This window comes from Typha latifolia, chromosome 2 (genome assembly GCF_019914945.1).
Source record: "Typha latifolia isolate L0001 chromosome 2, TyphaL0001v2, whole genome shotgun sequence".
Classification (NCBI taxonomy): Eukaryota; Viridiplantae; Streptophyta; class Magnoliopsida; order Poales; family Typhaceae; genus Typha; species Typha latifolia.
This window is the reverse complement of record NC_133087.1, coordinates 3527626-3553698: the sequence shown is the minus strand read 5'-3', so window position 1 is coordinate 3553698 and position 26073 is coordinate 3527626. Positions and strand designations below refer to the sequence as shown.

Sequence of the window (26073 nt, the reverse complement as noted above, 5' to 3'; positions counted from 1 at the left end):
TATTGTTAATATTCTTCACCTACAAATACACGCATCACTTCCCATAAACTAAGACGACGCTATTCACTCTAAAAAGCTTCAAAAATAGGATTTATGTAATTAAAAAATAAATCATATGAAGTAATTCCCGAGAATGGCGAACCGCATGCATCTCTAATTCTCTATAGGTAGATTAATAGACATCATGAGCAGATTTTAACAATTAAAGGTGAATATTTTTGTTTTATTTGAAGGAAAATTAAGTCTGACAGAGTATCTTAATTTCATATCGAATCATTTACACAGTCTACATTGCAAGTGCAGAATCCGTTACAGTATTTCCCCAGTCAAAACCACTAGCGAGTACCGACTCTCCCTTCACACAAGCAACACTGCGACGACACCCAACAACGTAACCCAACCCAACGCCGACTTCCTCACTGCACCGCTCATAATCTGCACCGGGAACAAGCAGCCGTTCTGCGACGCGTTCTTGGTCGTAATCTTCGCCATCCCGTCGAAATCGCACGCCCTCACGTCCTGGTCCTGCATCTGGAAGTACATATTAAACGCGTACGAGATATTCCCGCGCTTGTCCAAATTGTCGCATGACGAGCCGTAACCCAACGCCGTGCAATCCCCATTGGAGCAAGCGTACCCGACGTTCGCCGGCAACGCCTTCAGATCCTTGGCCTCCTCGTTGAAGACGCACCACTGCGCTGGTAGATACTGCACCCCGCTGGCGCCGACCAAGTACTTATCATGCCCTTGCCCGGATAGATCCATCGGAAACTTGGGCCTCCCGTCGTAGGTAAATATTCCCCAGTGGCGTTCGAAATTCCCGGGGAGGACGCTCTTCATGTCCTCGTCGATTAGCCCGAAGAGGTAGACGTCCATCTTGCCCGGCTTTAATGGCGTCCCGGTCTTTTGGGCCATCTTTTTGAGGAAGCCGTCGTAGAATCTCTTCGCGTTGGCTGGATTGGCTCGCTTGTCGCCGTCGGTCGGCCACCCGACTTCCCCGACGATGATCTTCATGTCGGGAACGCCGGCTTTTCTTAATGACCAGACGAGGGTGTCGTGGTTCGCGTCGAACACGTTGGAGTAGGAGACGTTCCGGTCAGTGATGGTGCGGCCGGTGCCGTCGAAGAAGGCAAAGTCGAAGGGGAAGTCGGGATTCTGGTAGAGGCTGAGGAAGGGGTAGATGTTGACAACGAATGGGGAGTTGTTGTCGTGGAGGAAGTGGACGATCTGGAGCATGAGGCCGTGGATGTCGGAGCGGAAGTCGCCGGCGGAGGGGACTGGGTTGTTAGTGGGAGAGCTGTAGACGTCGGCGTTGAGGGGAACAACGGCCTTGATGCGGTTGCCGACGCCGGCCTCGTCGAGGGCTTTCTGGATGTTCTTGAGGGCGGGGAGGGTGGTGTGAAGGAACGAGCCGTTGTAACTCTGGAGGAATGGCTCGTTGCCGACGGCGACGTATCTGCCCATTTTCAACACAGAAAATTTGGGAAACTAACAACAACAATGGCATGTTAAAAGATTAGAACTACCAAAAGAACACTGAGTTTAGTTATACGCATTGATTTATATATTCGTTGAAGGTTTTAGAGAAATAGAAAAATTAACAATTCATGAATTGTTCTCGGCAATTCATGTTACCTAATGACTTGAGGGATATGGATTTAAATACTTTCATATTAATCTGAACAATTAATGCCATGCACACCACACGCACACGTACGCACTTACTTGATATTGACTCCTCCGTTAAAGTCATGCTTGGTAACGTTCTCCTTCACCCACTTCTGCGCATTCCCGTATCTGCTGCTCATCCTCGCAAGTTGGTCGTTAGGGATGGCGAGCATCACCTCCATGCCGGTCCCGGCGAGCGCGCTCACCGTCCAAGAGTCGGCGTCGAAGAGCTTCACCTTCCCGATCCCGTTCGCTTTCAGCATCTGGACCACAGTCTTAGGAAGCATGGGGTGCGACATCTGGGTCCCCCAGTTCACCCCGATTGCTTCCGACGAGGTGGCCGAGTTCGCGATGGCCACGGCGGCGCACGAGATCCATACGAAGATAGCCAAGCGGGCCATGGCGATGGACGAGCTCGGTTTTGGAGGGGTAGGCTCTGTTTTGTGGTGGAAGACGAGATGAATTGGAGGTGGAGGAGAGGTCGGGCCATGGATTTCGGTTAGACTTGTCTAGAATTGGGAGGCGGGAGGTAACCGTTTTCTGTTGATCCTCTTTTTCTTTTCTTTTTTAATTTAAATTGTTATTACCAAAATGCCATTTCACACCCAGTTTTTTTTTCGTGAACTTATGATCCACTTTTTAGATTTTATTTCTGTTAAAAGAAACCATATATTAACAAATTTGCTAGAAAATATATATATCATTAAACATTTGGTTTCAAATTAACTATTAATTATAAAAATATCCTAACTTTTATTATATATATATATATTTTAATTTAAGAGTATTTTTTTTTTCTGTAGATTAGAGTGTCAAAATGAAAATGGAGCAAAAATCATGTGAAATTTAATAGATTACACGTGCAAAGAAGAAACTTTTGATGGGGTACGTGGAAAAGACCATTAAAAATATAAGCTATATGGATCTCTGTTTCATTATAAATAGGTCCACTGGGCCTTCTATTATGCGGACTGCGATAGAAGAAGCCCACGGCCAACCGCAGCCGAAGGAAGAGAAGAAGCTCAGAGGATTTACTTGTTGCTAATCGCCACTGTCCATTTCGTGCCCTAGCTTTTCCTTTTTCTCTCACCTCCCCCTCCTACCAGATCAATCCTTGAGAGAGAAAGAGAGACTAGCGAAGAGAGAAAGATGAGCGGAAACGGCGTAAAGAAGGCGGTGGAGGTGGCGGCGAAGGCCCGGAAGGCGATCGATTGGGAAGGCATGGGAAAGCTGCTGGTCTCCGACGACGCGCGCAAGGAGTTCGCCAATCTCCGCCGCGCCTTCGATGAGGTCAACCAACAACTCCAGACCAAATTTAGCCAGGTATTAAGGATTTAAACTCGTTCCCTTCTTCTGTCTTCTTATTGTCTCGACTGTCTATTCCGGATCTAGGGTTTCCGATGCTATGGATCGGAGATTTTTAGAGAAGTTGGACGATCGCAGTGGATTATCTTGGTTTGGTCATTGTATTAGCGTAATATAAATTTAAAGTGGCTTTCTCCAACAAAATTTAAGACGAATTGGGAAAAGTTGCAGATTGCGGTTCTCTGTCCTTATGGAACCACTGACCACACGATACTTGATGTGTATTACCAATCTTAGATCTTAGTGTTAATTATTGAAATCTTCTCCTTATTCCGGTGTAGATGGATTGCTATAGGTAACACTTGCCTGATAATTTTTCGGTTATGCCGAACCTGGCAAGATCAGAAAAGAAAGTACTGTGACTGTTGATTGACTAGAATCATATTCTCTTTCTAGTGACTGATGAATTGAAGAAGTAAATGGGAAGGTTCTAGTGCAGGTGGAATGAGTCAATTAAGGGAATAGAGGAGAAAGGAGGATGGAAAATTGTTGTTAGAGCAAAAAGTAAGCGAACTTACGGGGACTTAGAGGGAAGACGAGGGTGCATAAGACCAAGATAGATAGAGGAAACACATTTAAGTTGAAGGTTACTGGGATGAAAATGGAACAGAGGGGGGTGTTGAGTGAGACAATAATGTGAACTTTTCTGTAGTCATTATACCTATGTTGAAAGGCTAGTACTGTATCAAAGAGTCTTATTTTTATTTATGAGATGTAAGAACCTCTTCAATTCCACTCAATGGATGGTACATAACTTTCATAATTCTTCCGAAGGTGTAAATCTACAATTTTATGTCATTAACTGAATTTCTTCTATCCCCAAATTGTTCTGTATTTTGTGTAAGCAGATGGTGATGCTACGTTGGAAGTGTATATAATATATTCTTTTAATCTTTCTAAATTCATACGACTGGTCCATCTCATATGACTCATTTCTCATTTTTCTGATTTGGTTGAGGAATATGATGGCTATTTTCCTTTTATGTTGTATAGGAACCTCAACCCATTGATTGGGAAGGTTATAGAAAGGATCTTGGACCAAAGTTGGTTGATATGTACAAGGAGGCTTATGAGAGTATGTTTCTTTCCTACTTGATAATCTTCATTGCATTTACTTACCTTGTTCAGTGAGAGTTGTTTTCCACGTCCCTGTATTTTCTTGACTTGACACATTTTGTGAGCATAAAATTGTCTCTAACAAAGCAAGGCGACTAAGTTTGTAACCATGGTAGAGTATATATTTCAGCTTCATTGACACATCATTTCTTGTTATCTTTGTCCTATCAATCATTAAAAAATTTCCAGTTACATCTCTTTCCATTATGAAGATGATGAATATGATCCTTAGTTCCTTACAAAAGGAGTCATGCTTTGAAAATAAATAATTTTTCTTAATTGGAAACATGTGTGCATGCATGTATGTGTGGATGCCTGTGTCCATCTATGCACCTGCGCCCATCTTTCCTTGTGTTCTTGCATTTGTGAGGCCTTAAGTCCATCTGTGCATGAACATGTGCTTGTCTTTTTTAGCTTAGCTGTATTTATTAATAGGAAATTTTGTTTGGTAGAATATGAAGACCATCAAAGTTAAGAGATTAGATTGCTGCAGTCTGTTACTTTTAATCTTTGAAGAACTTCCATTGATGATGAAATAACGTGTCTCTCCCCATGACATTCAATTTTCCACACACCATGAATTCCTGTGTGCAAATGTTTCTAATATACTTTTGATGTATCATATTCATCACTCAATTTTTTTCCCCTTAAATCTTGGTGTCAAACACTTCCATAGGCAGACTGATCTTCATTATTGCTTTGTATGTTAGTCTACAGGTATAGACTTTGATAAACGAGGTTCGTGAGTAGAGTAAGTTACTGATTTCAACTCTGAGTACTAATTTATTCTAGGAAATTTTCTTGTTGTATTTGTGTGTGTGTGTGTCTTTCTTCTGGAGTATCTTTTCATTTAGATATTCATTCTTGGGGCTTGATTGCCATCGGTCATTAATTATAGTCAATAATATGATTTCATGAGAGATGCTCATTTTTTCAGCCATTTCCAGTAATAAATATCTCATACTTATGTTTCAACTTTCAAGTAGTTAGTGTCAATCAATGTGCTTCATTGTTTTCCATTATGGACTTCAGGCATCATGGATTATGGCACATTTGCTTAAATGTACTTTATACTGGGTATTGCATCATATTTGGTGTGTTGCAAGATAAGATGATGGACAACTTTAATTTGCTTTCAAGGACTAGTCAATATGAATTTTCATTTTGATCATTCATTTTGTCTTCTCCATTAAAGATTTTTTTATAAATGATGTACACATCCAAATCCGTGAAATGATTTCTTAGTTGAATATTTTGTATCTACTGAATATTTTCTATTATAGATACTTATTTTCTTCCTTATGTCTGCCTGTTTTCCTGCACTAGATTGTTAATGAGCCACCTATTCTTTATAACTTTTCAGGCATCGAGATCCCCAAATATGTTGACACTGTGACTCCTGAATACAAGCCCAAATTTGATGCGCTGGTAAGAATTTATTTCATTCTTAACTAGTCACAATGATTGTTGGTTATTACATTTTTTTTTTTACTTGAGTGAGGGAGATTCTGGAACGTCTGGAGGCTACTAGTGGGTGTTGTTTAAGGAAGTCTATACCCTTAATAGAAGCTATTATTTTTTTCTGACTGTAGTTAGTCGAATTGAAAGAAGCAGAACAAAAATCTCTGAAAGAGAGTGAGAGGTTGGAAAAGGAAATTGCTGAAGTTCGAGAGATGAAGGTGAGGAGGAAATTACATGCAAGCATGCTCTATCATTTTTTTGCAGCTATCTTTATGTTGATCCTTATAGACGTTGTGGTATCTGCAGCAAAAGATCAGCACCATGACAGCAAATGAGTATTTTGAGAAGCATCCTGAGCTGAAGAAGAAGTTTGATGATGAGATCCGCAATGATTACTGGGGCTACTGAAGAGCAGAGATGGTGTCTCTACTGCTCTTCCTGGAACTTTTCAGGTTTGCTCAACTTCATAATTGCTAGGTATTGCGGATTGCAGAACCGTTTATGCCCCATCTCATCCTTTCAAGTGCCTTCAAATTTTATTCTGATGTTCGTCGGAGCAATGGACTTAAATCTTCTTGACGGCTCTCGTCTAATAAGAGAATTCTCGTGGAGAAATGTCTTGCTTTGTTAACTATGCAAGGTTGTTATTTACATGGTTATGCTCGCTTACTTATTTGCACTGCAGCGCAGTATTCCAACTCTTCTGCAAGAAAAGTTTATTCTACTCTTTTCCCGTTCAACTGACATTGCATACCTTGCCTGTGTTAAGGATATGAAATCGAGTGCTTTGGACGTTCCACATTTCACACCTTTTTTATGCAAGAATACCTTCAAAAAAGAAAAAAGAAAGAAAGAAAAAAAAAAAAAAATATATATATATATATATACCTCAGTAAATATAGTGCAGCAATCAATGAATCAATTCATTTATTCATCAACTCCCATGGGCTCATTCCTTTGGGTGTAATTTTGCAATCTGTGAGGACTGAGGATGCCTCCTGCCTCGCTTGTTCCGTTACGTTGTCAGTCATCAAACACCGGAGAGGGAACTTAGAAAGGGGGACGGTTACCATTAGTCCCTTCTTTTCACACGTAGCGTGACGTGGTGCTCATGTAAGAGTTGAGACTCACATGAAATTTTCATGGACACCGCCGAGCTACTCCAACAATGTCATGTGTCACGTCTCGTGCACTAATGATTACTAGAGTGTTTGATTCCCTATTGTGCCAGTCACTGACTGGCTCGTACTTAATAAGGGAATCGGTATTATGTTTACAAGGACTCTACTCTACTCTACTCTACTTTTACTTGACAATAAAATGACGACTTTAACCCGCTACATAGTGTTTCTTTTCTTTTCTTTTTTCCCTTAAAACTCCTGTGGTAACTCCAATTTTGTCGTCTTGTAAAATTTAGAAAAAAAAAAACATCCTGCTGTTTTGGTTGCATGATAAAGAAACATTAGGATAGGATAGGATACGATAAGATAAGAACTTCTTACGATATAAGAGATGGTACTTCATTTATTTTTTGGGGGGTATTTTGTTGGAAAATAAAATAATAAATGTAATAATGTGTTAAATAAATACAAGGGAGAGGAATGGTGATTGGTACGATAATTTGGATAAGGAATAATTATAATCGAATTGACATTATCGTTTTTTTCTTCTTCTTTTTTGAGAAGATAGTGAGTAAATTACATAAGGTTAAAAATTAAATAAAATGTAACTTTATTTTGTAACTGTATATTATCTCTTATAGTTAGTTTTCGAATTTTTTATAGCTAAAACGTATTTAATTCACTATAATTTCCTAAAATAGCATCACATATGAATATTGTCAAGTATAATATATCTCGGTAAAGTTATTCTATTTTTTTTCTCAAAAATGAGATAACTCAGACCTTATCTCAGTTTTCTTTATCCCACATAAACCGTGTTTTTCTTATCTCAGGGAATTAATACCCATTTGGCAAGAATATCTTGGATAAACATGAGCTTATTCCGGATAAACTCCTCTATCCCTCTTGGTCTTATATTTAAAGAAAGCAAAATCATGAAGGCAATTTTGCCAATGCTACTGGCAGCAAGCCACTAGTTTTAAAAAGCGAAAGCTAAAAGGGTTTTTCTCTTCATGTTCCTATGCATGCTATGATTGAGTTATCTCTCAATAAGCTACAGCTACACTGTTAGATCAACAGTCTCTGCAACTCCCATAACGGAACACAATGCCCTAGAGATCTCATTACCAATTCCAATGCATATTGTCTGTTGTTCAGCATCATGAGCTTAAGCTTGATAGAATCCCATGCATTTATTTACACATATATATATATATAATATATGACTATGGATAGCATGATTAACAAAATCTTTATATTTCATTATTCCACCCATACGTGTGGAGTATACAAAAAAGGTCACTCACGTGAGACCCAATGAGTAAGGGCCAGAGATTATGCACGAGAGATTTAGACCTCGTTTGATTGAAGAATAAGATAATTCTATGATAGTATTGTACTTATTTTTTTATTTATAGTTTAAAGAAAAGATATATATATTGTATTTAGTTGTAATACTGGAATAGAGAAAAATAAGAATAAGAGTAATGATTCGATACTAACCAATTAGTTATAAAATTACATTTTATCTGTTAATAAATTAAAGGGTATATAAGATTTTTTTTTTACATGTGTAACTAGATCAACTATTTTCTTATTGCTTATCCGTATAACTATTTCCTTAATGAAAGGAGTATTTATTATTATTTTTATCTTTTATAAAAAAAATGAATAGTTAAGAGAGAGAAATAAAATATTATTAATTTATTCTTATAATTTAGAAAAGTGATTAATACTTTCGATTCATCAATTAATTTTATTTAGTATTATTTAATCTCAACCGTTCGATTAGGAGAGAGAATTAATAATTCTTATTGAATCATATCCCTAAGAATAAAAATATTTATTCTTCTAGCAAACAAACACTTTAGGCATGGGCATAATCCTAACTCTGGAATGTGAGCCATTTAGACATCTCTAGCTACAGTTAATTGCACATTAATTATGAATAAACTTTTTTTCTTTTGCCACAGCGTTAATGGAAATTCCTCTGCTTTCCTTGAGGTGGAAGACATGGGAAAAGGAAAGCACTACTCTAGAGTCTTTAAAGAAAGAAGAAAAGAAAAGGTAAAGGATATATATTAGAACTATGGTCTAATATCATTATCATAGTTACTTTTTCATGACGACCGTCTCCTTTTCCAACGGAAATAGGTGATGTGCTCTCAATTATTATGACACAAAAGTACTCTTATAAATAATTAAAAAGTAGTTAGTTAATAGGACCGAAATATTTTTCATATTTCTTCTCTTAATTTCTATGTATTTTTCTTCTTCCCAGTTTAGGGAGTTTAAGTTTAATTAGATCAAATAAATAAATAGGAAATTTTGATTGGTTTTCTGCAACCCCAGTTGTATGAATATCCTGCAATCGAAGATTTAAAAGCCAATCACGTTGGAAAAATCATGTATTTAAATATAAATTGTATATAAACTTGTGCTAAAGTTTAAACGTGGTCGACACATTATTAACAATGAAATTGAAAGAGCTCAAAAAAAATATTTTAATATTATATATTTAATTATATAAATTTATGAAGAGAAATGAAATAAAAATCGACTTTAAAAGTACCTATTATAACAATGTAAAATAAAAAATAAATAAATTTAGTATTATATTGACTATTTGAAAAATATTATTAAGGTCTATAAAGTACCTAGTTGCTCATGACTTGTGAGCTTTGGAACTCAAAAGATACTTATTTTTATTGGTAAATAAATTTATATAAATTAACTCACATATGTGTTTATCTCGATTGAATCCATACACGTCTCAAATCCAAAATTATTAGATTGAATTTTATAATTTTTTATATCGTATTATTTTTCAACAAATTATGGGCTGCCAGGTAACACGACAAATTTGTATGACCATATAGAGAAAACATTTGAATCATAGAAGTAGGTAGTGGGAATGGAGTCCTTTTAATCTTTTTTTTTTCATGAGGTAATTTATTAACTTTCAAATAATACAATGATAAGACTTAATACACAAAGAGTGAGGGAGTTAGAGTGACAATTCTTTGACACAAGTTTCACACTTGATTGATAATAGATAGCACTACAGTTTAATTTAAATAATCAAGCCCGAAAGCACAAATATAATAATAAGGTGAAGAATAGCCCAAGAGATTCTCAGAAACAAAGAGTCCCACATTTAGCAATATTAGCCTAATAACTACAAGTTCCTTCAGTTAGTCCTAAGAATCTATAAAGGCGTAAGGATTGAAAATCACCCACTCGTAACACTAATTAAAGAAGAGCAATAACCAATAACATTAAGATCCGACAAAAGGGTGGCTACTAGACTTGGATCTGGCAAAGGAGAAAGAGATGTGGCGGCAGTAGTGAGGTGCGACATTAGGGAGCGGCAACAACGACGACAAGGGGGTTTAGGACAGAAACAAGCCGAATGAAGGAATCGACAAGGGGGATGCAGCAAGCTCGAATCCGGCAGAAGGATGGTGTTCAAGCACGGATCTAACGAGGGAGGGGAGTAAAAGGAGGACAGCGAAAATAGTGAGGTGGCAATGAAGTGGAGCAACAGCAACAAGGATGATATATGGGATAGGGGCGTGACAAGAAAGAGCGACTGCAATGGGCGCGACACAGTGCTGAACAATAGCGACGTTGAAGTAAGAGAGGAAGGAAGAGACAGCGACAAACAAAGTACGATTGCATCAAAAAGGAGGAACAATAGTTGTGAGTAGCAGTGAATGAGGCTTCTGACTTTAGAGGGGAAAAAGAAAATAAAAAAAGAAAATGAAGGAAGGACAATGCTCACCTCCCCTAGCCCATGGCTAAGGAGAGGAGAGAGGGAAGCCTCACAAACCACGACGAGAGAGAAGATCGTTCTAAGAGGGAAGGTAAAATCTCTGTGCCAAACCCTAGCGGAGCTAGGGGCGATGCTATGTCTCTTTACCTTACTATAATCCCATATGTTTAAGCCTTTCAAAATACTCACTGCCAGGCGTACTAAGATTCTCCAAGCTTTGGGGTCATTTGAACCTAAGGAAATCTCCAGCATCAGCTTGCGTGGCCCTTTCATCAAATGTAATCAAATGCAACAAGCCATTATATCATGATTGCTCTCTCCTATGATAGCAAAAGAAAACAACAACAATAACCTATCAAAACGTAGTGGCCTAATTATTTGCTCACAAATGGATTTGAAGGATGGACATGTAAATATCAAATCAAGAAAGATATAATAAAATGGATTTTTTTTTTTTTTTGTTGAGAAATAGTATACCTAGTGGACATCAAAAAATTTCTTATTTGAATATATACTTCCCTAAATTTTATATTTACTTATATATTCTTTAAAAGATATGCATATAAATATGAGATTTTAGAGATATGGATACAGTATCAATTTTAAAATATACATATATAAATAAAAGATTTTAAAAAGATATATATGCAAAATAAATCCGTATATATGCTATTTCTATATAGGGTTTGATATATTTGCCCTCGAACAACTATAGTATAAGTTTTGTAACATATGCCAAATATTTTGTTTAACTTCCTAAAAAATAATTGATCTCCATTATACTGTTAATACTTATTTTTTAATAGATTATAAGCTTGAAAACTAAGCATAAACTAGACAAAAAGACCAATTCTTTTAATATATAAATTAAGCAATTGGACTAAGCCTAAATCATGCACATATAATACTGATCTAGCACAAAAAAAAAAAAAAGAGATTTTAACCCTAATATTTACGAAAGAAATTAAATCTATAATCTATAATCTTTCTATGGTAAGCTAGTAGGACTCAAACAACAGTACTAGGAGAGTGGAGAAAGAAAAGAAGTAAATTAAACAGTGAAAAGGTAAAAAAGAGATCTAAAGTTGGAGAGCTTTTGAAGGCTCTTTGGGGGTGGGCAAGTCAAGATGCTCTCTCCCTCCACAGTCATGATATATATCCTCCCTACCAAGATTTGCACCAAAGATTCATCATGATTGCTTCGTATGTAGGCCGTGCAGATTAAAGCTAACTCTACATTTGAGTGGATGTTGGGATGCCAAACAATATTCATCTCCCTCTTTCTTCATTATTATGTACTCATCTGAGTGACTGAAGCCACCCAACCCCCCCATGGAAGGATAGAGGGAATTTAATTAGTTTGTAATAGTTCATCTCTTGGAAATCAATTATATATCTATCTATCTATCTTGCAACCCTAATTATATATTTATACCTTCTCTTACAGGCCAAAGTTGTAGGGTTAATCCGAGAGAGAGAGAGAGAGAGAGAGAGAGAGAGAGTTGTGTGCTGTTGCACTACTGACTACTGTGAAGTGCATGTTGAAAGACAGAGGAAAAGAAGGGTCCAGAACTGAGATGGAGATAGTGGTCTCCGTGAAATAGCTATTGTGTCAATGTATCAAAGTGGAACTGCAAAAAGGAAAAAGAGAAAGAGAAAAGATAAATAAACGTTTAATTCATATTTATTTTTGGATAACTTGTGAATAGTAGGCTATTCACCGCCTTAGCTAAGTAGGATGAGTATAATATACATTATTACGTTGTTACTCTAAATATTATATTTTTGAGTCAACTGATTATTTAACATAATATTTATAATTATGTGGTTAGAAATGGTTGATAATGAATCTAATCCATGACATCTGCCATAGGTTGATAAAAACCGAATCATTAACTACTGTAGCGTCTTAAGTAGAATAGGCTGTGGGTTTAGTGATTTTTTAGGGTTTTTCTTAATAACCATTAATGCCAATTGGATTATTTGGCAGCAAACGAAGGACTACCAAGTACCGGACTGCACAAAATTCCTACAGTCCGAGGCTGCAGAAGATCAGCCACCTAACTTTAGAGTTTCAATTCTACAATCATATGATAGTATTAAGTATTTTCCAATTATCTTTCATCAGTTCCCCTTTGTACTATATCATATTGGGACAAGAACGAAAAAGAAAGGAAGAAAGGAAAAGGGAAAGAAAGGTTGAGAGATAGTGAGAGAGAGGAGGTGAAAGGAAGATGTTTCCTTCTCCTTCGAGTGCAGTGCTAAACCGAGGGTTGGGGTTGGTGGAGAGCCAAGACACCATGGCTGCAGCTTCTCACATAAGCTTTAGTTTCCAACCCTCTTCTCTTCCTCATCCAAGACCTCTTCCATACGGATCTCAATACTTCTTTAACAACACTTGCTCGGTGGGAGAAAGAGAGAGCCTCCAATTCATGCCTCCTAGGCCTAGAGATGGATTCTCAGATCAAACTGGAGCCTCGTCGTTGCAAAGAGCTAGTAGTACTATATGGTAATTCTCATCTATATATACATATATATACCTTTAATTTTCTTCAAAGAAATTAAGTTTTATGAATACGTCGAGAGGCTGTATCTCAGTGGATCGTTCTGTCACTTACAATGCCTTAGGTCGCATATTTATCCACATATGATCATGAGTTGTCTGTGTTCCACTCAGGCAATGGGAGGAAGAAGGGCAACTCAACAAGAAGAGACCGTTCGCGGTGGGGGAGGAGCATCAAAATAACAAGAAAATTAATGGCGAGGATGTGAACATCGACTATCTACAAGTTAATAATAACAATAATAATAATAATAATAATAATATAAGGATGAAGAAGGTGAAGAGGAGGAGGAGGGTGAGAGAGCCGAGGTTTTGCTTCAAGACGATGAGCGAGGTGGATGTGTTGGACGATGGCTACAAGTGGAGGAAGTACGGGCAGAAAGTGGTGAAGAACACCCAGCATCCGAGGTATGTACGTACGTATTAGAAGTTTAGACGAAACCCTAAGTAGAAGGAATCCAAAGGTCTGCACTTTTGATCATAGACCCTTCTTTCCCTTTCTTGCTTTCCACCCCTGCCATGAATTCGACCTCCTTAGATCCTTGCAGATCTTAACGCTACTTCCTATGATGCATACCTAGGGTTTGCTAGCAAAGGATGAATATAAAGCAAATCAAATCTTTCCGTAGATTCTCTTTCTTATATACTTTTATTACACTTTCTTTCTCTTGCATCGATTTGCTAGTTACATATATATAGTCTACGAGTTCTACGCTGCTGTCTGCATGCATGGCTAGATGTAAGTTTAATGCTACTATGGCTTTGATAAGATAAGACTCTCTCTTAGTAAGTTTTTTCTTTTTTTTTCTTTTTGGTTAATAAGAATAACTAGCTGGAATAAGATTGATGATTCTTATATATCCATGCATATGCATCATATTCGTTTGCTTATTAACAAAGAACACAGCACATTTACACAGTAATGATCATGACTCAAATAAATCCTTATTAACGTGCGTAAATGTGCAAGCTAGCTAGACATTGTATCTGTTCAAGTAGAGCAGTTTTAATTATTCTTACTTCCAGCCACTAGGTATTATAAGTGAATATTACTGAAGTTAAACACAAAATTAAGCAAAATGCAGTAATTATGGCCATGTCAGACAGGATGTGAGATGGTGAGGAAAACAAAAGGAACATGTGAATCGGCTGCAAGTTCGAAATATAGCTCATGATAACATCTTGATATATAAACATATATATGCCAATAATTCTGTTAGGTAGTTGATAAGTTTGGATAGCGGAAGAGTGCTCTCGGAAGCCTAAAAGGGCTCATGTTGTATGAGTATTTTTTGTTCGAATATTTGAACACTATTAAGTTTCACTTTTCTCTGAAAAACAAATAGTAGATAAGTATCGGTCTAATAGAAATAGCTTCAGCTTTTTATGCCAACAACAGAATAGGCCAGAAAAATAGAGACTCCTGATAGTATAAAGTTTTTTTGAAGATATCTTCTTGCTGTTTTGTTCTTTTCCAGTTTTCGCTTCAGAAGAAAACTAGCACCACAGTTCACATATTAGGCATTGAGTCGTTTCCTACACAGTTATCTTCAATTATGGATGCAATGTCCATAATAGGAGAATAGCATTGACTCTTAAAAGAGATCTTGTTAGAAGGAATAATATAACTTGTGCAACCCTTAATAGAGTTCTCTGCGTCTCTAGCCAAATTATTTAGGAGATTATCTTTTGCATCTGCATGCGAGTTAACATACGAAGTTTATTAGGTCAGCATTTTTCTATGAAGTAAGATTTTTCTTTTTCATATTTGAGAGATCTCTTGTTTGAGTTACTTGGATTAACAAGCTACTCATGTTAATACCTTTTACATAATTGACATAATTTGGTATCATTCCTAGGTTTCTCAAAATAAAGAGAGGAAAAAGGATCAAGAACTTACCATGTTAGATGCCTTTATAAAAGAAGTCAGAGCACAACAACTAGAACCTGTTTCAAATGTGCATTCACTGAATGTGAAATGATGGCTGCATACATATATATGGTCCCCTATCACTAAATAAAAAAGTTGAATATGAAACATATGCTAGCCCATTAGTATGTCTCCATGTAGCTTTAAAAGGCATACACACACACACACACATTTATATATATCAAGGCTTAAAATTACATATATACAAGATGGTATCCCTCTCATTCTTTTTGTAAAGTATTGGCCTCATAATTCTCTGAGTGAATATACTTGCTATGATGGTGACTGACCTATCTATTACCCCACAGTATAGACATAGATCCGGCAACTAGTCCTATCCTATCTGATAAGCTTTGTTATTTCATTTCCACCAAAGCCCTCTCAGGCTCACCCATGCCACTAGACACATGAAAAAGATCACTGGACTCACTGCAATCATTCCTTTCTAACTTGGTGGTCCATGCATTGTCATATGAACATGAGTAAGCTTTTAGTGATGGGTAATGAATTAGATGTGTTCTATTAACTCTGTGAACCTTACTGTTGGCATGGTAAGTATTCGTCAAAAGTATGATTGAAAAGTGCATTCCTCCTTGCAATTATTACCATCAATTTTCACAAAGAAAGAATCTTTAATTAAGCACATGAAGACTTGTATATATGTTTTACAGACTATTGACATGCACTAATCTATCCTCTCTGAGGATAGATCAGGTGTCATTGTGGAGAGAGTTTTGTGACAACTATTTTGCTATCTTTTAAATCCACAATGAGATATGATCATGAAATGAATTGTTCATGGTGTAGGAGCTACTATCGATGCACGCAAGAGAATTGTCGGGTGAAGAAGAGGGTGGAACGACTTGCAGAGGACCCGCGGATGGTGATCACGTCGTATGAAGGTAGACACGCGCATTCTCCGTCACATGATGAGGATGAGTCCCAAGCTGCATCTCAGGTGAACTTCTACTGGTAGTCTACCATAAAATGATTGGCTTTTCTGTGTTATTTGCTATAGATTCATAGTTTGAGAACACGATTTGGGTTGGATTCCTTTGAGACTTGGGGGCTAGCTATAAGTGTGAATCATTGTAAAACTTTTAGAAATATGTGATATGTGCAATATGATAAACCTAATTTTCAATGGATTCCCACTATATTTGTTTGTTCTCTTGGTGCAGTGTTTGAGGAATGTTGTATGAGTAAATTCCTCTGCCATAATCTTTTCCTAAGCAATGTGAAGTTTCTATGTAACAAATGCAGCAGTTTTATGTACACGGTCAGATTGCTGGAAGCGATAGCAAAGACAATTCCTAGCTTAAGCTGATAATGCCTAAAATTTTATGGTACTTGGTCTCCTCTTACGCTTAAGAATGCTGCTCAAACCAAACAGATAACACTGAATATTACATTTGTAACACAATAATTAATTTCAAACGCAGAATTTAAGCTCATTTTCTTCACTTCATAATAATTCAACTCGAATATTGATTAATGCAACCATCTGTTACAATGAGGACACTGACCAATAAGGACCAGACATACATAACAAAAGTTTTTTTCTCAAGGACCTTCTGATGAAAAAAAGAAGAGTAACAACAAATAGTTGAATGAAAGATGGTCCTGGCAATCTGTACACATAACTACGACCGATGGTAGCACAACCATGGAATAACCAGGTATAGCTTTGGAAGTCATATATAAACCAGCTTCAGCTTTCAGATATCCTGAAAAAGAAAGTTGCAGGATTTAGGCATTCGGCGCCATGATTTTCACTTTCTTCTTGGTGCCGATATTGCAGTAAAGCGATGAGGATAGATGAACTATTGGGGCTTGAATGAGGATTTCACATAAAGACTATCCTCAAAAAGGATAAATATAGTTCACAGGTTATCGGACTGCATATCCGTGGATGGACTGTCGGAGTTTGTATCATGGTTCGCAGTTCCATTTCCACTTGGGAAGGCAGAGTTTGAATAATTGTCTCCATGCTGAGCTAGATGATAAGGCAGAAGGGTCCGGCAGAATGGGCGAGAGAGAGCATTCACAAAAATTTAATTATTCGCCTGGTTGGTGTGACCTGTCCAAGGGATGACTCCAACTCCAGATGTACCAGAAAAGTTCTTTATGTTTGCAAAGTGCTGTGCAGACTGATAAATGTTGATGTGGGTATCGCAGCCGTGCAGACAACGATATATCCTCTTCGCCGTAGTCAATCTCATTCTGCACCACAGAGAAAATCTCCAAAATGTTAAAATTAAACAATGTACAAGTGCAGATCAACTTAACACCACCACACCAAAGAGCTGTCTACATTCAAAAGTGGAAGTTATGGAAACAACTAATCACACAAACAGAGGAGCTACTAAATACGTTAGAATAGCAAAATGAACTTCTTCACAGCATAAGTTTTAAGCCAATTCTAAATCCTTAACATATCAAACCTCAAATCATCAACATATCTCCACAAGCAGATGAAAAAGTCATCAATGGGCGGCCAGCAGGTTAATACTCTCGAGTCATATCCTGCAAAATGCATTAATTCAGATCCAATTGCAGCTATATTTCATAATTTGTGGGATAAGCTGATCTTGGAAATAGCAACTAGGTCAATATCACAGAGGAAATCAACACTTGAAAATGCAAATGCATATTCCATATGGTACATCCGTGTGACAATTAGAATTCTATACGTGGATGGGCATAAAAGTTGTGCCCAAAGTCAATAAATTAGACACAAGACACAAACAACTTGATTCATAAATACACATATAACATAATCATCTAACCTGAAACTAACCAACTACATCAGCAATCAACACCCTCGAACCTTCTCCATGCTGTTTTAATGTCCACTGGTGAAGTTTCCCCTGCACAAAGTTTAGAATCAACTACCAAATTAAGCAGCAAACGACACAACTGACACAAAATTCTCTACAAAAGTATTGATCCCAAATTTTCCAGTGGAATAAAACCCTACAATTTGATAGTAAATGGTAAAGCGGCGACAAGCTTAAGCAAATCCCACCGTGCATGCAATGCGACATTTTTGCAAATACTCGAAAGCACAGACTTTATTTGGAAAAGAATCAATGATCAAAATTCATCAACGACAACTTTAAAACCAAACCTATCAAGAAACCAAAGATCGAAATTTTAACAAGACCCGCCATCGATCATAGCAAAGCAACATCTCGGATCCAACCAACTAAACCTTCTGCTGTGCCACGGCCTGCGCGTAGATTCGCGAGAGCGAGTTCGCGGCCCCGCAGAAGGTGCCGTACATCGTCCGACCCACCTCGCCATGGTTTCCAAATTCCAAAAGCTCTCTCTCTCTCTCTCTCTCTCTCTCTCTCTCTCCTCCCTTGGAGGCGAGATACATCGTTGGGCTTTCTCACCGTAGTGGGCTAATGAGAGGAGCCCAATAGGCTAGAGATTAGATTGATGGGCCTTATGCACTGGCCCAGTTCATTTCCCTCGACTTCCAAAGCATTTGAATAATTTTCTTTGATATACGTAAATATTTTTCTCAGAGAAGACTGAGAGATGTTGGAACTGTTCAATGAAAGGTTGCGTGTAGTTAGGCAAAAAGATTGACCCAAATCAGCTACTTTTTTTGGTTTGGTTTGGTTTTGGTGTGGTCTGGTCTGGTGTGGTTCTTTGACTTCTAAATTCGTAATTGTCGGATTGTTTATACTCGTCAAAGATTTTTGAAATCTAGTGGGCTTAATAAACGAGTTGCTTCTCTTTCTCCTCAACAATATGATATTCTTGGATCTCTTGTGTATATGCTATAATAATTTTAAGAATATATATATATATATATATATATATATATATATATATATATATATATATATATATATATTACCGCCAAATTCTATAATGTGTTCATAAACTTTTATTTTGTGATGCTTAATCTCAACCGTTAGTTTTTTCATGTAAAACTAATATTAAAGTTCAAAGTATTAAACTTACTGAGATAAAAGAGGCATATTATTTGTCTAATTAGTTGTCATAAAAGAAAAGAGTATTTTAGTTTCTATTAAAAGTTGTCAAGTCACTTTCATATATATGTTAATACGTGAAACAAACTAAAATACTGTATTTCAATTTTGGCAATTTATATGATTATTTTTTTTTTCCTTTAAGAAAAAAGACTCGAAAACTTTTATATAGTGATGGCCATAAAATATAAGGGCTCAAAGAATGGGCCATGATGGAATATTCAAGGTCACCCTTAAGAATTAAAAAAGTGGATAACAAATTAGATAGTTGTGCTTCTAACAATCATTGTTTGATTTAGTTTATCAATTCCCTTCTCTTTGAGCGAGAGACTCTCGCTCAAAGAGAATATATAGCAAAATACTACCTACCTATATAATGAAGCTTAAATCATGGGCCCTGTGGGTATCATGAAGCCGAAAGGGTAGGCAGTATAGGATGATCATATTGGTTGGTAATGATTTCTTATTATAAACCCAAAGGTATCAAGTGCCGTTCAATTGATGACTTAGGAATCAAATTAAGCGGTGGTCATCATTTCATCAATCACAAGAAATAAAATAAATAAATAAATAAATAAAAAGAGGTGGTGGTCCCAATTGAAGGTTGGCCCACTTTAACAACTCTTAAGCCCAAAGGGTGCCAATTGGATTATTTCACACCACACTCATGATTCATTAACTACCAACCGCGCCAACCAAGTAATACTAAGACAGCAAAGAGGGCTAGGCTACTATTGAATTTTGTCTTTTTTTTCTTTTCAAAACTTTTTTGAATTAAATGTTAAATATAGGTAGTAATGTGCAAAAAGATCGTCTTCGTTTTGGCTATGCTATTGCCTCTTTGTTATTCTTTTTTTTTTTTTAATTGTATGTTAACCATCTCAACTATTTAAGTTTTTAGAATTTTTTTTTTAAAAAAATGTCAGAGTGATGAAAGGGGTCTAAACGTAATTAAGTAGTTTGTATTTATAACTATGTATCTCATTTTTCAAATCACCCCCTGATAACCACGAAACGGTAAGCAATAAGCATCCAATTGTTGACCCCTCCCCATAGAAAAGGTTCGGTTTCGTCCTTATAAATACGCTCGCCCTTCCTAGCTCTCTCACTCCCTTACCTAAAAACAAAGACTAACAACGATGGAGTACTGCAATCCTAAGCTCCAAAGACAGAGATCCTATGCATGCGTAGACGTAGGGATCTGGTGCAGCAGCAGAAGGACCGCGGGCTTCTCGAGGACGTTCGCCGACGACTACTCCGACGATGAGCTCGAACAGATGAGCTACTCGCCGTCGCCGGCACGGTGGACCGGGACAAGACTGCGAGGGCTATGGAGGAGGATCGTGAGGGAGAAGAGGAGGATACTGAGGTCGGCCGTGCACGAGCCGTACGACCCGTACACCTACGCGCAGAATTTCGACGAAGGATCGGCGGCGGTGGAGCCGGAGAACTTATCGCGGTCGTTCTCGGCGAGATTCGCCGCCCCCTCGGGGATGTTGCGGAGGATAGCTTGATCAATGATCGCGGTGGTCGTTTGTTTGTGCTCACTGGCTTCAGGATGGGATCATAAGGGAAATGCTAAGCTAATTGGGTTGCTCTGTAAATTCCAGTTAGCATTTTATTCTCATTGAAAACTTAGACGAAGCTAAGTTTGGAAATTTCTATGATCATAATCTAGCTCAGTGTACCATAAAGATCGCGATTTTAATATCCTCTGTGAATTTAGAGTAGATCTTTCATCGGAGGCTGTTTGAATCTAATTTTTGGTAAGAAATATTGAAGAAAAGAAAGAAAAAAAAAAAAGGAATTCTCTTCTCATTCAAAGAAATTGATGGGTAGACATAAAATGATTCGAACCTGACGTTTTCTCGGCTCTTCTCTGAGTTTTAACAAAGTAGAGAAAGGATGTCATAAAGTTGATAGCATCCTTCTATCACAAGTTTGAAAAAGAAAGGAAGACAACGACTTTTTAAGGCGAGAGGAATCGTCCAACCTTGGCATTTATCACTCATCTCATTCAAATTATGGCAGCAATTGTCTTTGAATAATGTGAATTGCGAATTGGGTTTCTCCTATACATATACATATGCAAGTGGGAATATAATCTTATATCTTATCCAGCTCCTATTATTTTCAATGGAGACGACGACAGGGAGGTACGCTGGTTTGACCAATAATAACCCTTCAAACTCCATGGGGGATAAAGATAGGGAATAATAAAAGACTGCTTGATCTACTCAACAATGGCACTAAAAAAAAATTTAGTGCGTAAACTGAAATAAATGAATTAATGAGTTATATGGAGGCCCACCCAGATGCACTTTTAGTGTCACGCTAAGATTATCACATGGAGCCTCTAATATGGACGATCGATATTGTCTTTTTAATGCATCCACCTCCATGTGATGCTCCTATACATATATTTTTGTCATTAGGTACGCTGACGTATAGTAAAAGTAAACCAAAGAAACTAAGTGGTGAGGCGCACACGAGATGTTTGACAATATGACGCATAGATGTGACATTTACTGTGTTGGTATGTGTACGGTTAATTATGCAGGTCTAGGTGCGAAGTGGGAAGAACGTGAAGAGAGAGCTTGCTTTAAGGTACTTAAATGTATTCATTTATAACGTTTTGTTTAGTTAATTTGCTTATCAGAGTAAATAAAGTATAGTTCCTCATATCCCCCATCTCTTGCTCATGACCTAACCTCCAAACCTAGGGCATCTAGGGTTAACCGAAAGTAGAGTGTAGACTTTTGACCAATTGTCGTCAATCCTCGTCAGTTATGCTACGAGTATCTTCAATTGTTTTTATCCAATCTTAAGAAAGAGAGAGAACTCAAATCTCTGGACCATTTAACTGATCGACAGAATAAAAATACATTGACATGACAGGGATACATTGGTTTGCAACTGTGTAAATAGTGATGCTCATTAAGAAAAGATAAAAGAGTGCACTAGACTGAGACCATCCACATGATCATGTGAAGTTGCTGCAATCTGACACTCATTGACATACCTAACGTTCATAACTAGGTGAGTTAGTGGATTTCACACTCTCATATCTTCTCATCTTGCATTACTGACGATAATTGAAGTGAGTTGCAACATTAACAAATGCAGTCTTAATCATACAAAGCAAGCAGGCTGGCGAAGCTTTAGAGCACTCATCAACTGTTTCACTGATGTTAGAATTTTTGCCAATCAAAAGAAGCCTGACAAATACCTGATATGTAGAATAGCCGTAGCCGGAGATTTTTCTAAGGGAAACTGTTTCTTTTGTTGTGACTTTAGATGAGTCAGAATAAAACAATTGGGTCAAAGCCTCACCTGGAATGGCGCTTGATATTGTTGACATGAATTTTGTATTAATCTGGTGATAGGTATGGTTTGAAGAATTTGTTGGTGAAGACACTGGGGACTTGATGATGAAGTGCCCAGATTCACCTGCATGTAGATATCACTGTGGTATTCAATTTGATCTGTCCAATTTTGATAACAAGCAGTAAAATGTTACTTTGTTTAATCTTAAAACAGTCAAATGTATTTTAGTCTGCCATGGACCCAATCCTTGAATTGGTGCTTTTGATTTCACAATGTATCCACATCATCTAACAATTGATTCAGTCAAAAATTCATCTCAAGTGTTTTGGTAAAATTAAGACCTCTGAACAAGCAGTAGAAAAAGCCTTGAATTTTTATCAGGGTAAAAGAAAATAGTATCCTTAATGTATGAAGAGATGAAATGTACCAGAAGGATGAGAACACTAGCCAGGTGGTTCCAAGTCTTGAACAAAAGAGGTTGGGAAATCAACATCAGATTTAGACACTGATATCCAAAGCTTGGTTCCACCTAATCACGCCCAACAGAAGATGTGACGTGTGTCAATTAACTTATGTAATCCAAGCTCAAGGCTGACACAGAATTAGATGCCAAATTGATTTCAAGTACCTAAAATAGGCTCAAAGAGTACTCAAGCTGGCTTTGTTTTATTGTAAAAGTGTTTGCATAGTACTAAATCTCTTTGGTAATGTGGTTTCAAACTTTCAATTGCTTTCGCCTCTGATTTCATGTAGTAAACAAAGCATCGTTGTACTTAAAGGAGAAACTGAAAAGGAAAGGAAGAAAAGAAAAGATACATGTACACGACGGTGAAGACTTACTGTGATATGACGTATATTCTTGAATATTGGATAGATAGGACTTAGTTTAGAGGACTTGACAAGGTATGCAATGTGAGCTGATGGCCTTTTGAACGTTAAGCTGGCAATGCTTCCTTGTAGCTAATTTTCAGAGAGTGATGGCAGAGGAAAATTTGTGCTTCAGCTGAAAAAGATTGATGAAAGCAGGTGAGAAAACTATGTTAGCAACTGGAGCGCTTTATCATACTCTGAAAAAGAACATATATTGAGCCAATCTGCTAAACAATAAAACTATTGGGCAAACATAACTTGGACAACCCATATGGTATGTGGGGGGCATCGAATACCTGATTGCATCTGTATGTACTGTGGATATCTAGATCAAACTTCAGCTCATCGAGTTAAGTCAAAACTATCAAAATCTGTGATAATGTGATAACCAGGAATGATGGTGATCACAATCTCCGGTTGTTTTAGTGCTTCCACCATCAGTCCCGATAGCCCAGCCCCTGGCTAACCTTCCTTGCCCCTGTACTTGATGAAGATAATTATAAACTAATATTGATGTGTTAGAAGGGCTGACAGAATTCCAGCACTAGAAAGCATTTTTCTTGTCCAATGGCGTTGCCTTTTGTGAATGATGGTCCTCTGCAGTATGCCAGTAGTATGTCTTCAGCTGCTCAAGGACACAGCATGCATTAAAATTATCACCATTAGACTATTTCTGATGGGAAAGTAGTTTGCTACTATTGCATTATGTATACACATGTCAGACTCACGCAGCCTCATTGCAAAAAGATTTATAAGAATTTAACTTGAAGCAATTGAATTCTTGTACAAATAAGAACTACTATCGGTAGTATATTGATTGAAGATGATAACTAATCGTATAACCAAATTAGTGAACCCTAAGAATTTGAAATTAAAGGATTTATTGATGATATGCAGTTCTGATGGATTCAGTGTTAGTACCATAACACCTGCCAAGGGTTTAAGTCATTCACTAGCTAAATCAACACAACTTATGGAGGTACATAATCTCAACAATACTAAGAAATCACTGACCTTCCCATCACAATGCAGCACTCAGTGGGGATCTCAAAATTTCAGGAGCAACCTATCTAATATTTCAAAGCTAGGGTCCTGAAGCTCAAGGACCTAAGGCTATCAAAGAAGAAAGTAAAGGTAACATTAGGACTTATAGAACTTAATAGAGCAGCAAGATCACATAAACCTTTATCTAATTATCTCAGCTCAATACCGGCATTTTAGTAGCTTTTCACCTCCAGAATTGATCACAAGGAGAAATGGCGACATTCATAGTGTAATTGTACACCAATTAAGAGCAACGCTCCATAAGCTCACAGATATCAAAAGAGAGTTTAGTTTAACATTCAAATATAACTTTGGGGGGACTCCAGTTAAGAGTATCAGCTTCAAGCTCAATACATGCTGCACATTTAGGTAGAAGCCAAATGAAAGGTGGTCAACAGGGCTGCGGGTTCGCAGGGAAAGAAAAAATGAAGATTAATGGAAAGAACGACATGGAAGATAAGAAATGAAAGGTGCATATGTAGTTGATGTTTTCACTTCCTTAATCACAAATATCAACTAGAATGAAAGCTGCAATGGTTTAAAAAGGGAACAAGTAAGAGACTTCTACATCACAAAGATAGATCTAGACCATGCAACGAATGTTTTAGTAACTGTAAATATAAGCTTTATAAACTGGATATTTATAAATCAATAAAGCATTGAGAGCCAATCTCTCATCAAGCCTTCACATACGAATCTGCTAATGATCTTTCATAAATTTAACTCAACATATAACTTATTAAAAGGAAAGCTGTGCCAGTTTCTATCTTCTAGTACAACAAGCATACATGAAAAGCTAGAGTTGGAGAAGAGAATAATCTGTTTTTGAAGTATACGTGAAAACCAATGCTGCCATGAACCAATCTCTCCAATCATCCCAATTGAAGAGAGTACCTGTTAGATGCTTATGAAATTACTAAGAATTCTTGAGCAAGGAAAGACTCTTAATTAAGCAATCTGATCACCTCCTCAAGATCGATTTAGACGATTTCCACTCGACTTCACATACCCTACGGATCCAAATATACATGGGAAGTGATCAAAGAAAGAGGACTTGGTGTAACAATTGGTAGAGAAATCTACTCAGGGATTCGAAGAGACTGCATTTGGCTCGAGCGAGCAAGCTATTTATATTCCTCCTAGTATCAATCTCCAATGATCTATTTCACATAATTCCATGTCGTTTTGCATACTATCAAATAAGCTCCTACGGTCTGCAACTTATTAAAATTATTCAAGTGACAATACTAACCAGTAATTGATGGTGGGCATACGATGACTCTAATTTTGTTCAGCAAAATTCTATATCCTCAGAATAACCTATCAGCGTGAATGCGTGATCGATTTGTTCATGTGCATTTGCGCCTGAACGTTCGAACTAAACAACAAGGATCTCAATGATTAACTATATGAAATAATTGAATATTTCTCCTTCTAGATATTAAAAATTATATATGTTTCATCAAGAATTTTGACCAAGATCTCAATGATTACTATATAATTTATTTGTTGTCTCAGAAAATAATTCTCTACATTACATTACCCTTCTTATCTTTATGCACATAAAAATCCCTACACTTGTTGCCATTGTTAAGACCTATTATAGCCAATAATGCTTTGAGTGGGTCATTTATTTTATTTTATAAGGTTGGAGTACTTCATAGAATTGATGTATACTCGAGTGTAGTTTCATAAGTGCAATTTTTTATACGTTAAATTCATAGATTTATAGAGTTGGCAAACCAAAAAGACTCAGTCAACTCCATTGTTAAATTATAAAAATAAAGCTCAATTTTCTTTTGATAGATTAAGTTTTTTAAGTAATT

At 37.1% G+C, this 26073-nt stretch overlaps 3 protein-coding genes and 2 long non-coding RNA genes across 8 annotated transcripts; 2 read left to right on the top strand and 3 right to left on the bottom strand.

Moving 5' to 3' along the window:
- Window positions 1–257: 257 nt before the first annotated feature.
- LOC140781145 (glucan endo-1,3-beta-glucosidase 8-like) lies at window positions 258–2061 on the bottom strand. 2 transcript variants are annotated; one of them, XM_073126964.1, is made up of 2 exons: window positions 1726–2061; window positions 258–1456 (listed from the first exon to the last, which is right to left on the bottom strand). In XM_073126964.1, the coding sequence occupies exons 1-2, from the start codon at window positions 1965–1967 to the stop codon at window positions 358–360; spliced, it is 1341 nt and encodes a 446-aa protein (XP_072983065.1). In that variant the 5' UTR covers window positions 1968–2061; the 3' UTR covers window positions 258–357. The 2 variants fall into 2 exon arrangements, with proteins under 2 accessions (XP_072983065.1, XP_072983066.1); XM_073126965.1 differs by having other exon boundaries at window positions 1722–1887.
- Window positions 2062–2636: 575 nt separating this feature from the next.
- Window positions 2637–6350, top strand: LOC140781144 (ATP synthase subunit d, mitochondrial). The gene is made up of 5 exons (XM_073126962.1): window positions 2637–2991; window positions 4027–4108; window positions 5513–5577; window positions 5742–5828; window positions 5917–6350. The coding sequence occupies exons 1-5, from the start codon at window positions 2818–2820 to the stop codon at window positions 6016–6018; spliced, it is 510 nt and encodes a 169-aa protein (XP_072983063.1). The 5' UTR covers window positions 2637–2817; the 3' UTR covers window positions 6019–6350.
- A 6272-nt stretch (window positions 6351–12622) lies between these two features.
- LOC140782098 (uncharacterized) lies at window positions 12623–16169 on the top strand. Its single transcript, XM_073128483.1, has 3 exons — window positions 12623–13015; window positions 13184–13477; window positions 15807–16169. The coding sequence occupies exons 1-3, from the start codon at window positions 12741–12743 to the stop codon at window positions 15973–15975; spliced, it is 738 nt and encodes a 245-aa protein (XP_072984584.1). The 5' UTR covers window positions 12623–12740; the 3' UTR covers window positions 15976–16169.
- A 294-nt stretch (window positions 16170–16463) lies between these two features.
- Window positions 16464–18353, bottom strand: LOC140782099 (uncharacterized). Of its 2 annotated transcripts, none has more exons than XR_012107788.1 (4): window positions 18214–18353; window positions 17789–17869; window positions 17444–17525; window positions 16464–17222 (listed from the first exon to the last, which is right to left on the bottom strand). It is a non-coding gene; the product is annotated as an uncharacterized lncRNA (long non-coding RNA). The 2 variants fall into 2 exon arrangements; XR_012107789.1 differs by having other exon boundaries at window positions 18130–18339.
- Window positions 18354–22169: 3816 nt separating this feature from the next.
- LOC140782620 (uncharacterized) lies at window positions 22170–25581 on the bottom strand. Of its 2 annotated transcripts, none has more exons than XR_012107915.1 (4): window positions 25500–25581; window positions 23500–23828; window positions 23174–23336; window positions 22170–22456 (listed from the first exon to the last, which is right to left on the bottom strand). It is a non-coding gene; the product is annotated as an uncharacterized lncRNA (long non-coding RNA). The 2 variants fall into 2 exon arrangements; XR_012107916.1 differs by lacking the exon at window positions 25500–25581 and adding an exon at window positions 22761–22862 and having other exon boundaries at window positions 23500–23543.
- Window positions 25582–26073: the final 492 nt, after the last annotated feature.

Bases quoted from the DNA above. Each gene is read 5' to 3' on its own strand.
- LOC140782098 (XM_073128483.1), top strand. From the start codon at position 12,741: ATGTTTCCTTCTCCTTCGAGTGCAGTGCTAAACCGAGGGTTGGGGTTG. The intron at 13,016-13,183 runs GTAATTCTCATC...TGTTCCACTCAG, and splicing joins AGAGCTAGTAGTACTATATG to GCAATGGGAGGAAGAAGGGC. The intron at 13,478-15,806 runs GTATGTACGTAC...TTCATGGTGTAG, and splicing joins AAGAACACCCAGCATCCGAG to GAGCTACTATCGATGCACGC.
- LOC140781144 (XM_073126962.1), top strand. From the start codon at position 2,818: ATGAGCGGAAACGGCGTAAAGAAGGCGGTGGAGGTGGCGGCGAAGGCC. The intron at 4,109-5,512 runs GTATGTTTCTTT...ATAACTTTTCAG, and splicing joins GTACAAGGAGGCTTATGAGA to GCATCGAGATCCCCAAATAT. The intron at 5,578-5,741 runs GTAAGAATTTAT...TTCTGACTGTAG, and splicing joins AGCCCAAATTTGATGCGCTG to TTAGTCGAATTGAAAGAAGC.
- LOC140781145 (XM_073126964.1), bottom strand. From the start codon at position 1,967: ATGTCGCACCCCATGCTTCCTAAGACTGTGGTCCAGATGCTGAAAGCG. The intron at 1,457-1,725 runs GTAAGTGCGTAC...GAAAATGGGCAG, and splicing joins AACGGAGGAGTCAATATCAA to ATACGTCGCCGTCGGCAACG.